This window comes from Uloborus diversus, chromosome 3 (genome assembly GCF_026930045.1).
Source record: "Uloborus diversus isolate 005 chromosome 3, Udiv.v.3.1, whole genome shotgun sequence".
Taxonomy (NCBI): domain Eukaryota; kingdom Metazoa; phylum Arthropoda; class Arachnida; order Araneae; family Uloboridae; genus Uloborus; species Uloborus diversus.
In genome coordinates, this window is record NC_072733.1 from 162,915,510 (window position 1) to 162,929,457 (window position 13,948).

General features: G+C 33.3%; 1 protein-coding gene across 1 annotated transcript in view; it reads left to right on the forward strand.

Annotated features, from left to right (window-relative positions):
• Positions 1 to 1,403: 1,403 nt before the first annotated feature.
• Positions 1,404 to 13,948, forward strand: part of LOC129219028 (annexin A4-like) — a 31,353-nt gene continuing 18,808 nt past the window's right edge. The window contains exons 1-4 of the mRNA XM_054853348.1: positions 1,404 to 1,412; positions 3,891 to 3,966; positions 8,190 to 8,284; positions 12,595 to 12,708. Of these exons, the coding sequence (XP_054709323.1) occupies positions 1,404 to 1,412; positions 3,891 to 3,966; positions 8,190 to 8,284; positions 12,595 to 12,708 (294 nt within the window). The remainder of the gene's footprint in view (positions 1,413 to 3,890; positions 3,967 to 8,189; positions 8,285 to 12,594; positions 12,709 to 13,948) is intronic.

Consider the following 13,948-nt stretch of genomic DNA (forward strand, 5'->3'; position numbering starts at 1 on the left):
ATTCCATGTTCAACGTACCCTGACCAGATCAACGCTTGCTTGAAATCATTGCCACTATATCATAACGTGGAAAAGTTCTGCTAGGAATAAACATTTGTGTCCAAATGCTACAAGATCTAAAAGTTGCTGTCTATGAAAATACTGGATGCATAAAATTGCCCACTAATTTCTGCAGTATCGTTGATTCTCAAAATGCTCTCATTGACCGCTTATTTCCCAATGTACGCACACAATACATAAAGTAGTAGTGGCTGGCAGAAGAATCATTTTAACAGCAAAAAATGTGGACGTCGAAGATTTAAACTTCAAGATACAAAAGTCATTGCCTGGCGACTTGGTATCATACAAATTGATCGATGCAGTTTGCGATGCTGACGAAGCTGTAAATTATACAACAGAGTTTTTGTACTCACTGAATTTATCAAGCATGTTCCGCCACCTTCTACAACTATAAGTTGGATCTCCGGTTATTTTACTTCGAAATTTGAACCTACCACGGCTGTGCAATGGCACGCGGTCGGTCACTTAAAAATGATGAAAAACGTTATCGAAGCCAATATTTTGAATCTTGAATTCCGAGCCGAAAATGTTTTGCTGCCACGAATTCCAATGATTCCCACAAACGTGACAATTGAATTCAAACGCCTTCATTAAGTTGGCATATGCAATGACAATCAATAAGTCGCAAGGATAAACGGTATGTGTGTTTGCGGCTTAGGTTTGGACACACCGTGTTTTTCACACGGACAATTATAAGTGGCATGTTCTCGCGTGAGCAAACCATCGAGCTTATTTATGATGGCTGAAGACGGACTGACAAAAACATATATCGTTCACTCAATTTTTGAAGTAGAATATAAAGTTGTCACATACATGAAAAAAAATTGTTAGTTTCATTTTTAAGCATTAAAAATAATTTGTTGAAAAGCAAAGTTTCCCCTACAAAAAACTGCAATAATTAATTTGAACGATAATTTGATTAGGAAGTCTGAAACTGATATCCAAAAGTGTGTCATGCACGTGATAGGTGAACTTCATTTAAAAAAAACAATTAAAAAAGATTTAGGTAATAATTGTTTTGCTTAACAAACCACACAAATAAAGGTTTTTCACTTGGTCAACAAATTTTTAACCTTCAGCCCTTAATAGTGTGTACATATATATATATATATATATATATGTATATATATATATATATATATATATATATATATATATATATATATATATACCTTGGCAGACAAAAAAAAAAAAGTCTCGCGAAAAAGAGAGCGAGTGTGCAAATAATGGTTTTCAAGTGAATGTGTTATGTAATGGTGATTTTGTTTCTTTGAAATACAGTTGCAGAATCATTTCAATCACGTTTTGTTCGAATTAATAGATTATTTAAACTGTTTATTACTATGAAAAAGGTGAGAAATGTAATTCTTAAGAAAACGTGGAACAAAGCAATATGTAACTGATTTTTGTAGTCAATGTCAATTCAACATAACTGCAATAAAATTCGATATAATTAGCACCCATTAGTGTAGACTTGCTTATGATTGAAATATCCTGAAAAAATCAGCAAGCCAATAAAACAATAAGGTTGTCAGTTACTGCCTGGTTTTTCGTAGACTTGATTTTACCTCACTTAATTCTGTAAAAGTTACGCTATCTTTAAGAACAAATAATAAAAAATGTTCATATCTCAACAATAATTTCAAAAAACTGCAACAGAGTCCTTTTTTTTTTTTTTCAAGGCCTGCGAATCAAACGTTACGGTTGAATATGCTGCTTTCTTTCTCTTTTTTAAAAATAATTATTGTTGTTATAAATTTTTAAACGCAGGACATGACATTCTTAAATTTACTATCAAAATTCAAGTAGTTTCATTAAAAACAAAAGTTTAAATGGTTATAACAATTTAAAAACGAGAGTCAGACCCTTATTGCTCGTGACACATATGATTAATGGTAATGGTTTCTTTCGTTCTAAAAGGTTTAAACGTTTGTTTATGGATGTTTTTCACGATGGATTGGTTTCTTTTAACTGTTTTTACACTAAGAATATAAGTTTTAAGTTTGTACTTAAGAAAAAAGCTGCATTGATTCCAACACGCTAGTCGAAGTACTTTGCTAAAGAAAGTGCAGTTCTTAAAATGTTTAAATGACAGAAATATGCCTTTGTGGCAAATAGGACTCTAATAAGTAATTCCGTTCTTTTTAATTTTATTTTAGGTTCCATACAAGTCAAAGCTTTTAGTGTAATTGCTAGAAAGTGTGCCTTGCCAAATTTTCCCTTTCGAAATGCCAAAGATGATCATAAAATTGATTATTTAGTAAATTATCAAGTAATAAATGCACAAGTGAAATTGATTTAGCTTAAACGATAGCAGTTGCTAAGAAACAAAAATATGTCATACAATTAATGTTTTCAACGTCAAAACAAATATTGCATGATTTTACTGAGTTAAAAACTATTGACATTCAATTTGGTTAATTTATGAGATTTCTAAATGTATTTTAAAATGTCAATACAAAAATAGCATTTATTTTTGATCGTAGAAACTTTTTTTTTTTTTCAGAACACGTAAACCATTCTTTGAAATCCTGCACATCGTAGAACGTGTACAATATTTAATAACTTTTCTTAGCATTCCTTTCTTTAATTAGCTACTTTTATTCTGAGGCGAAATGTGATAATTTATTTCTGACTTGTTTCACTCAGAAGGAAAATTTATAGCATATGCACACCCGATTTTCAACTTTTTTTAGCTTCATTACTTTAAATTTTAGTTGAATTTAGAAATCTTAGAACTAACGAGCATGACACAATACTCGATTTACGCAACCATAATGTATGCAGCGCAGCGTTCATTTAAATGGGGAGGGGGGGGGGTTTCAGCGTCAAAAAATTCCCTTTTTTCCGACTTGTTTACTTGTTTTTCAGAAAATGGTTTGATTATATTTATTAAAACCTTTTGTACATTATTCTGTATAGTTTAAAGAATGTTCTATAAATTTTTGATCAAAACATATCCACAGACAAGCCGGTGACAGATTTTTTCCCAGAGCACCTTTGGAGAAAGATGATTTGCGGTGTTCACTGTATCTCAGCTGACATTTATCTGAAATCAAATTCTATTTGAATTCAGTCAAAATATTAACTAATCCTCCCCTCTACGTTCTCAGATCTTTTTTGTTTGTCTTTAAAACTTTTGGCGGTCATTTAAAGTTAAAAGTGCTTTTTTTCGCTAAATAATTCCGCTATTTTGTTAGTAAAAAACCCATTAAAAAAAACTCAACGTTGGGGGATGGTTTTTTTATATGCAGGATGTGTGTACTAAATTTGAAATGCATTGGTCTATTGGTTTTAGAACGGAAGTGAACACAGACCTTGAAAAAGTGGTTTTGAGAAAAACTCGCTTTAAGTTTTAAGTTAAAAGGCATCAATTCCAGCTCCATAAAGTCCCTGTGGCAGATTCGACCTTCTCAGCCTCATCCGTTTTCATTATTTATTTATAGTGCATTTAACTAACCCAAAGCAAGCAGCACTGACATTCTGAGCATCTGCAACTGTCAGAACTACTGCATTCTTCAGCAGCTGTCAGAACTGCTGCATTCTTCGTCAGCTGTCGGGGCTACAGCTTGAAGAAGCGGAGACTAAATACTTGATAACTTTGAGAATTTTGCTCGAAACGTCTTGAGATTTTGGGAACATATTTTTAAAATGTTTAACTACTAGACGAAATATAAAAGAAAACATCACTTTTTTGAAACTGCAAAACCCTATCCCCCCAAACAAGATGCGACTTTATGGCTTGCTTCTTCAAACCTAATAACTGCAAGTGCACGTTTATTATATGCAATCTTAGTAGATACGCATTAACTTTTATTAATTTTATACAGGGGACCATCGGACCTGCCTCTAATTTTAATGCTGAAAAAATTGCAACGAAGTTAAGAAAAGCCATGAGAGGTATTGGTAAGTCAAAATCCAGTTTTGAATTCTTTTATTCTTTTCAAATGGAATACGGAACAGTGGCGATGCAAAAGAGGGTCCTAAAAGAGGGTATTATTTTCCTACGATAATGCGTATAACCTTTAGCTCCTGCTTAATACATACTATATTTTTTAAAGAATAGTATATATATATATATACATATATATATATTGCCGTTTTCATGTTGCTGCAGTTTGTTCGTTTTTAGCCGAGTTATTTTTGTAAGAACACAAAAATTTATGAGTGTATATAAAATTAATTAGAAAATATTTCATTTGACTTTTATTAACTTTGTTATGCAGAATTTTCTATAACACGCATTTGCTTTGTTGAATGAATGTGAGAAAACACTTCATATTACCCGTTTGGATTGTGAAAGGAAGTGTATTATTTATATTACGAAAAATATCCATTCCATTTTTTCCTATGAGTATATAAGCTTAATTTGTAACTATATTTTTATGAAATGTGTATCGTTTATTTAATTTCTAACCAAGTATAACATTGTCTTTTATCATTAATGTTTACTTAAGAGCGGTTTGTGCTGCTGGTAACTCTTGCCTGACTTTTGTGACGATTAAACTAGGCTTCAACATGGCACCAACGTCTTCTGGTAGCTGTTCACGCAAGTTCAGAAGATATTTTTACACATAATCTTCTAAAGAAAACACAGCATTAGTGGTTCAAGAATTTCTGTTTTCTGGCAAAAATCACGAATTCCTACCAGAAGAACGAACCACTGAATTGATAAATTAGTCTAACTCCATGATGCATGAAACAATTGTAGATTTTTTTTTTCTAGAATTTCAGGTGAAGAAAAGGGGAAGAAGAGATCTTTTTGAGGGGAGAGACTTGAAATTATGGACCACCCGTCCGACTTTTCGCACGCAGATGCTTTGAAAGAAATTTAAAATGAATAGGATTGGAAATTCTTAATTCTTCAGTGCCCGAGGAACGACCTCAGAACGTCCGGGCTCTATGGTTGGTGCTGACAAAAACCCAGCACTAAAAGAGGAGAAATAAAAAATGCAAAAAAGAGGGAGGGGGCGTTCTTAAAAAAAAAATAACTTATGAAGAAATGGAATGACAATTTGTCGCATCAACCAATTATGATTTAGCTTCTAGCTTCAAACAACCAAAGCAGTGAAGGTATCGGCGACAGTGACAAAGAATCAAGAAAAAACTCGATAAAAAAAGATGTATATCTGGTAACGATGGACGTACTTGATGATATATTCTCAACCATGCTCGGATTACTTGATCAACACCTTTCTATTCAGATACAACAGGGTAATGATCATCGAGATTAGTTAGAATCGGCTAAAATATTCTTGCCGGGATTCCTAAAAATGGGATATCGTTTTGAAAGTCTGGAGTTGTAAGTCATGCCAGGTGGATGTCAAAGGCTCTTTATGCAGTCAAGATTTAAGTACTTTAGATTCAGTTTCAGTTATCTAAAAGGGAAAGGAACTCTTTAAGAATATTATGTATTTTTCTTGTGCTCAAGTCTACATTCTAGCCTGCTTTCTCTTCCCGGATGCTGTTGAAGCTCCCTATCAGGATTTTCTATTTATGCGTCAACTGATCAATTATCAGGATATTGATCCAGAAATCAGTAAGGTTGCCTCCAAAAGTTTGCAAACCATATCTGATGTTTGGCTCCCGAAACGATGGCTCTTTCCTTACTTGATGATATTGTTTCAACCACGGTTAAGAGAATTATGACTCAAATTATGATAGAAGGATAGAGATGAATAAATTAATAATACCAATAAAAGAGATACCTTCTATACCAATATAATTTTCGGTGTTTAGAAACAAGGAGTACTCATCATTTGTAATACCTGTTAGAAAATATTTCTTTACCCCATACTCTATCAGTTGCCGATTTTTCAAGAAAGACTTCAACTTAGAAGGATGAATCTAGTTATATAAGCGGAAAGGAAAAACCCGACTAAACAATTGTTGTGAATGATGCTACAGAAAGAGATGTGAAATTAATTCAGGAATACAATATTCTCACAAAAGATGAAAGGAAGAAAAAAAAACCGTTTCACACATCGTTGCTAAAGATGGTAAAAACTGCCCTACGGATACTAAATCCTCAAGTATGGAAAAATAATGTTCAATATTGACTTATTCAACTATCTTTTGATTGTATAGAACTTATTTGTCCTAATATAATTTATTTAGTCTTTAGAAATTGTTGCGATGTTAATGAAAAATGCAATTTTTTTAAAAAAATTTTTACTAGATTTCTAGGACTGACTGAACTTCTAGGCATTTGAGGCACCCCTAGAAATTGTCCGATTGAAGGGAAATTTTGCACAGTCTGTTCTTTTGTTCAGTGAAACAAGATAAGAAGGTGGGAGCAATGAAATTTTAACTTTCGAAAAATGCCCTATAGCTAAGGGCCACCCTAATGTATATATATATATATATATATATATATATATATATATATATATATATTTATATTATAAAACTTAAAAGTTCCAACAAGTTACTCGAAAGTTAAAACAACAATAGCGTAATAAGCAAGTTATTGCGATGTACCCAAATTTCTCTTGCGCCACCGGCGCGCCGATTAGCTTTTTTCTTAGAGGCAACTTACCACCCAGTCACGGGCTGACTGTTTTGTCGATATTGGGGAATTATAATGTGGCTCTGATAAGTTGAGGCATGACCCTAACAATGTTTGTTTCTTTTAGGAGAGTTCAGTGAAAAAAAGAGGTATTACTGGCACGAATTTGAATTGGAATACTTTTGCAAAATTACTACGAAAGTCACCCAACGCAAATCAGTACTAACCAACCTTCTTTTTCACACCAAAAAGGAGTAAGCATTGTCATTGTTGAGCCTCAGCTTATCAGAGGCACACTATAAATCTACATGATCGAGTTTACTTAAGTTTATTTTTGAATTGAAGGTGACAAAATCCTACTCGTGTACCGCGAAAGTATTACTCGTCACTTACAGATGTAAGAACATGAAAAAGTTATATAAAGATATAAAGATGAAAGTTAAATTAAGCAGAAACACAAACGACCAATACATTAATAAAAGCATCCTCAAAACCAAAAGAAATTCATCTATTTGACACATGCAGTTTGAATTCAATATTAGTTTTTAAAATTACGAGAAAGTTTTCTGAAGAATAGATTGTGTATTTACAGCTTCTGCAGGATTTGCGTTTTAAAGTACAGTAGACCCTCGTTTTACGCGGGTTTATTTTACGTGGTTTCGATTATACGCGGTTTAAGATTTGACACCTTCATTTTATTTTACGCGGATGAGTTTCGGTTTTACGCGGATGCGGCAATGCAAACAGATAAAGTTTTCCCCTCTTTCAAAATCCAAACTCCTAAAGATTGCAGATTACGCGTAACAAACTGCATTTTGGCGTGCTAATAATCGAGCTTGGGCCACTGGAGACATTTTATGCAATTGGTTCCAGAGCTCTTTCCAGAAATAAAGTTATTAAACTCACACAGTTCCAGAACTCACTGGAAGAAGAGCTTTTAGGAGTGACAAAGGAGGCCAAAACCAACGAGGATACCGACGTCGGTCACGCACAACTAAAAACGTTCACATTGAAAATTTTGAGCCATTCCTAGACAATAGAAATGATCTTTCTGATTTGTTGGTGAAGGAAGATTCTATCATGGACATGACGCAAGTGATCATGGATGCGTTAATGCTCTGCAAAGAATTACAGAGAAAAATTCTTAATGACTGCCAAAAGACTATCATAGTCAGCTCCTCTATAAACAGAACCCGAAATTAATTTATGTTTTCTTTATGCATGTTGTGCATAAAAGTCGATATAATTACACATTAAACTTATTACACAATTAGTCATCACTAAAATGAAGTACTTTTTTATCTGCGGAACCAAACCCCTATTTTAACACTAGTATTAGGTCTCAATTTACGCGAATTTGATTTACGCGGTATTTCCGTAGAACGTAACCCCCGCGTAAAACGAGGGTCTACTGTAGATATATTTCCGGGGAATAAGAACTGACAAAAACTGTTTGAACATTAGCCTTTCGTAATCCTGGTGACAGCTTTTTTCCCCCAGTAACAATGTTGTGCGATTACCAAGTCTTACTGGTGAAGAACCTTTTTTTTTTTTAATCGGAAGCATTTTGTGCTTAGTATTACATGTTCACTAATTTACTTATGACACGATTTCTTTTTAGGCACGGATGAGAAAGTGATCATCGATGTCTTTACAGGGCATAACAATTCTCAAAGGCAAATTATAAAGAAAAAATATAAGACAATCTATGGAAGGGTAAGGACAATAATGATGTGTAAAGTTTACCGATAATAGTACCTTTAAATTTGCCACATAAAATTTTAAAAGTTGAATTTTTGATGTTTTGTTTTATAATTTAAGTATTACATTTCCTGCTTGTCAATAGTAAAAAAAAATTTTCTTGATAGAAAAATGAATAAATCCACTATGTTTTTCATTCATGTTTAATAATTTTTTTCCAAATTTTCAATAAGTTAAAAAATAATTAAGAATTTTTTTCTTCGAGTAGTTATTTTATCTGAATGATGTCTTACAATGAACTGTTACAGTGTGAGATTTAAAATGTTATCCAGCATGTTAGTTTCTTACATAATCTGTAACAGGCATTATAATGTATTTTTTGGATGTGAATCAAGATTCATATTACTTTTAAAAATGTTTGATCAACTATTTTGCAAAAGATCATGCATTCTATCTCAATATTAATGTAAAAGATAAGAACCTGCAAAGAATCCTTCAATCAATTTCAGACCCACCCTCTTTAATCGCAATTTTAGTAAGTAACTTACAAGAATTCTTTTGTTGCTTGTGGAGGTTCATTTTGATCAGGATCTCCTTAAGCAGTCTTTAGCATTAAAAAAATTCTAAACATAAATAACCCGTTTCCTCTGAATTCTTAACTAAATGTAACTGAACAAGTAAACGAGAAAATAGACGTCATTTTCATTCATCTAACACGAATGATCCTGTTGCTTGAAGTTACTTGAATCATTAAGATTTATTTGAAACATGTTTAATGCAGGGATAGAGAGCAAATAATAAAATGGGAAAGATCGTACCGAACATTACTCATTCAGGCAAAAACTGGTCAGCCGTGCTTAAATTACAGGACAGAAAACTTACCGCATGATCGGCTTTCATGGTCAAGTCGTAGTTTCGTGATCAGTTTTCATGGTCAAACTTTTGAATAACGTTATTTATTTATTTTTAGAGCATGCTTTTTTAAAGATGAAAAACATTCATCAAAAGTTAAAACTATGCGTATAGCAAAATATTCGATTCATCTACAGAAAGAATCCAATTGTATTTAACATTTGTGTGCAAAGTAGCTTTGGAACGTGTAAATGTTAAAAACTTAATGAAAAGAGAAATAGCTCAAGTGCATCAGGAATGTGCCTTTCAATAAATGTGCACAAACAGTTGTTTGGATAGAAAATGTAATAACTTCGTTGTATTTTATTGCATACATCCAGCTCTTACTATAACTATATCTGGCTAAAGGATATGAACTAATTATGAGTATGCATCTAAATTTTGAAGTTGCTGCTACCTGTTAAAAGAGATTGGTTTGGAAAAGTGAAGAATCTCTAGATACCTGCATAGAAACGCTGTGATGATTAGATTATGCTAGAAAGATTGGATCAATATGGCAGGTTTTAGCGTTGGGATACAAGGATCGACTTAAAACTACAGCATAACGAAAACGCAGTGGCTGGCAGATTATTTAACCGTTACTCCACTAACCTCTAGTGGTCTCGTGTCTGTATCATTGAGCTGTAACACTAAGAGGAGAGCGAACTAATCGGTACGTTTTTTGCCCAAGCGAGTATGGCAAAAGAATCGCACTTTTAACATTTAAACTCAAGTTTTATCATGTAAAGCCTTTTGCCATGCATTTTTCAAATCCTTAATATGTTCAAATCGTTGTGGCAAAAGTAGCGGTATTTTGCCATTAAACAAGATGTTTTATAATAAAATTGGTTTTGCCATACTCGCTCGAAATTCAGACCGTGAGCCTCAGTGTAGAAGAATGGGAAGTTCTCTCTCAATGTTATAGCTCAATGGTCTGTGTACAGCTGTGTCCAACCAAAAGACCGCGAGCCACAAGCGGCGAAATCAAACAGGAGTGTGACACGAGAAACGAGTTAGAGCCAAAGATATGTCAATTGCTCTCCTCGTTGGTTCATTTTCTTGTTGAATGTCTGCTTTTGGGAATTTTAAGATGACGATGAGTTCCGCCCTATGTCGCTCCATGTGTCGTACATGGTATTCACCATTTTCACAAAATGTATCAATAATCTATAAGAGTAAAGGCCCGATTAAACTATTGGGAGGTTATAAGGCAAAATCCTTTTTCGGGAGCCCCTGTTGTTAAATCTGGCAATGTTAGCCTATTCCTAAAACAATTGTAGTAATTAGGGTTCCCCTAAAAATCACGGTCGCTAGACCATGGCCTAGTGGACCTATTCAGTAATCAGGTCCAGGTCCTGAGAACAGTGTTGTCCAATTTTTTTCCACCAGAGGACTTCGCATAAAGTTCACTCTCGCAGGTCAAAACATATATAAAGTAAAAATATTTTACATATTTCTAGGCAATATGGAAAATAAAAGGCAACTACAAACCAAGAACTGTTCTAATCAAAACCCGAGGCTTATCATTTCATTAAAGCGAAGTTGGTGCGTGTTTTCCAGAAACCAATTTCCGAATATTTGGCTCCAAGTTTGTGACATTAATAAGAGACTAATCCTGGTTTTTAATTTGTAACATTGAACAGAGCAACAGACCACACAGGTTAGCCACATTGGCCACAGGTTGGACACCACTGATTTGGAAGAAACGTAAGATATAGGTTTTGAGGAATTCTAACTTTAAACGAACATAGCTCAAACTGGTCATTTCATTACACTCAGAGTTAGGGCTTAAATATAAAACGAAAACATTGAGAAACACCGTAACAACCATTTCAATCAAACTAGGTACTGATGTATTAGTTGCTCAAGTTCAGCGTCAAATATTACATAACTGGTTTCTATTCATACTTACAAATAACATTCATAACTGTAAAAAAAAAATTATGTATAAAATTAAATACATAAACATCAAATAATTAACTAATTCCGTGTTTTATAATAACAAACCTTACATTAATTAACTTTAGGATTTTAAATGTGTTAACGATTTTTTTGTGATAACAGTTCTTATTGCTTTTTTTTTCGACTCATGAAACATTGATGTTTGATATATTTTTCGTAGCCCAATACTACAAAACAGCACTTCTTCAAATAAGGACCAGGTAAGCTGAAAGGATGTGAACATCCCTGCCGCATACCGTCCAGCCAATTGTTCAGTGGTTCTTTGTTCAATCTATGTAAAAGTGCTTTATCTGTAGACATTATATTTAAAGATGAGTCTTGTCTTGTTTACAACACCAAGCTGAGGATCACAGAAGACATGTCTTGAATGGTACAGAGTAAAGCATTAGATCGAAAATTAGATCCAAGATGGCGGACATCTCGCTACCTAATCTCCGCTTCCTTAGTATGTATTATGGTAAACTAGCCTGTTTTGCTTTTTGATTGTGGATTAAAATGGAGTTAACAAGAAAGAAGAAACCACAATCAAGAAACATTCGTCAGTAGTATTCATCGGTATACTACGGTACATTAGTCAGTAGTAAGAACTCATCGTAGTAGACATAGGAAGAAAGCGGCGTTTAGACACAATATGGCGAACGTGTCAATACTTAAGCCGAGATATAGGGCTTTGGTACAGAGAAGCGTGAGAGACTTGTTTATTTTATCGCAATGCTACACATGGCCAACTTTGAGCGTCATGGACAGGTGTAATATTTATTTTGAGAGCTGTAGTACCCAATTGTTAATTGTTGGTTCATTTACAGTGCTGTTATAAGTGGATGACCTTTGGCTACATGTTACGCTTATCCCGAACATACCTTTTCAATCAGAAAGTGATATTCGGCAGTGAACATTTATTCTCATTTGATTTATGTTCATTGGAGCACATTTAAAACTGGATGGGATGATGGTTAAGTCCTTCCTGGAATATTACTCATGTTGCTGATCAGTTACATGCCTTTATTAGTACGTTTGTCTTGAAGCCACAGACAAATGTCCTAAAAACTTAGAGTTTCATAATTTGAGAGGAGTAAGGCCTGGGAGGAATGAGTTAACTGTTGTTTTAATTGTTATTGCTTTTCGTTGTACATCCACACTCTGGGTCCCAAGTTTTCTTAAAGTCTGGGCTTGCCTTAAATGATGTACAGATTTTTATGTCATTCTATATTTTAAAAATTCGCTATCTGTTTGAGAAAAGGGGCAGGAGCCATGAAGAACTCAATACCAGCGGATTTTTTATGGCAAGGAATTGGCGCGATACGGCTTACGAATCAACTTCTAAACGAAAATAGTCGCTCATTTACTAAATCAAGAACAAATAATTGTTTACGTTTTACTATATTTTAGTTAATGTTTCCCACAGCAGTTGAAGCAGACCCACATTGTTTTTCTAGACAATAATAGTAATATTCTAACATTAAATTGGGTAGGTACTGGCTGATGATATAAAAGCTGAACTTGGAGGTCACTTTGAGGATGTCTGCTTAGCTCTTCTAACACCTTTAGCGGAATATTTAGTTGATTGTCTCTACTACGCATTAAAGGTATTATTTAATTATTTTTGATTTAAATATAGATTTTCTTCTAACTGAATTAAGACATATTTTCTTTGCCAGCTTATTCTTTAAAATTGGCTAAATATAAGTAACCTCATTGTTCTGTAGAGGAATATCAAGTAATGGGCGATGTGGCAAAATAATAATAATAAATCAAGAAAAAAACGTGAGAGTTGAAGTTAGAAATTCTAAATAATAAGTAAAAATTTATTTCTTTCCCAGTAAGAACTGAACTGTTTTAAATGTTTCAACAAAATTTCAAAATTTATTTTTCAAATTGTAGTATAATGTTTCTCTTGTATTCTAACACGTTTTTGAAAAGTTGGGTAAGCCAAGTCGGAAAACTTTGTGTGTTATGAGCCAAAAACATGCAAACAAAATTGATAATTTTGAAAGAAATGCACATTTCTTCGTAAATATAGGTGATACTTTCACGAAAATCCATAAATTTTTGTTCATTGTATGTGAACTAATTTCTGAAATGTACAGCTCATTCCCTGCTATTTACTAAAAGGACAATCAAAAAAAGATTTTGGTTTCCTCAAGTTGTAGTTAATCCCCCAAATGCATAAGTGATATAAATCTTATTGGAAAATGACATCAGAAGCATGCTTTTTATGCGACAAAAGGTTACAGAATAATTGGTTTCTTATTTCTCGAGAACTTTGTAAAAATGTGAATTTTCACATGTGTATTGAAAATTAATGAGTGGGGGAATAGTCAAAGCCAACTTTGCATTAAAGGCGCTGCTTGTAACCCCGACACTTGTGCATGCGGTTCTCTGCAATTTTCGCCCGATTTTAACGTTGTAATATATTCTTTTACTTTTTTTGCGCAAAAGTGTTTTTTATTTCTTATCGCACAAGTTTGTTTTTAGTTATTTTTCTTAGTGTATTTTAACCAAACACCCTTCAAATAATTATGGATTTGTATCTGAATAAATGGTCAATATTTCTTCATAAATTTCTTTTTTTCATCTCTTTAAAAAACCTTCAGTCTGACTCCAATTAAATTCTATAAAACAATAAGGATATGTATATTTACTAATTACGTTACACAAAATAATGAACAATTCAAATTTACAATACTGAATGTAAAAATCAGATTTTCAAGTTTTTCGCGAAATTTGGTGATTTTCCGCAAAATTTTGACAGATTTAAAGACCGCATATTCGGATAACGGGAAGACGAGGACAAACAATGTTTTACTATGGAACAGTTAGTAATCC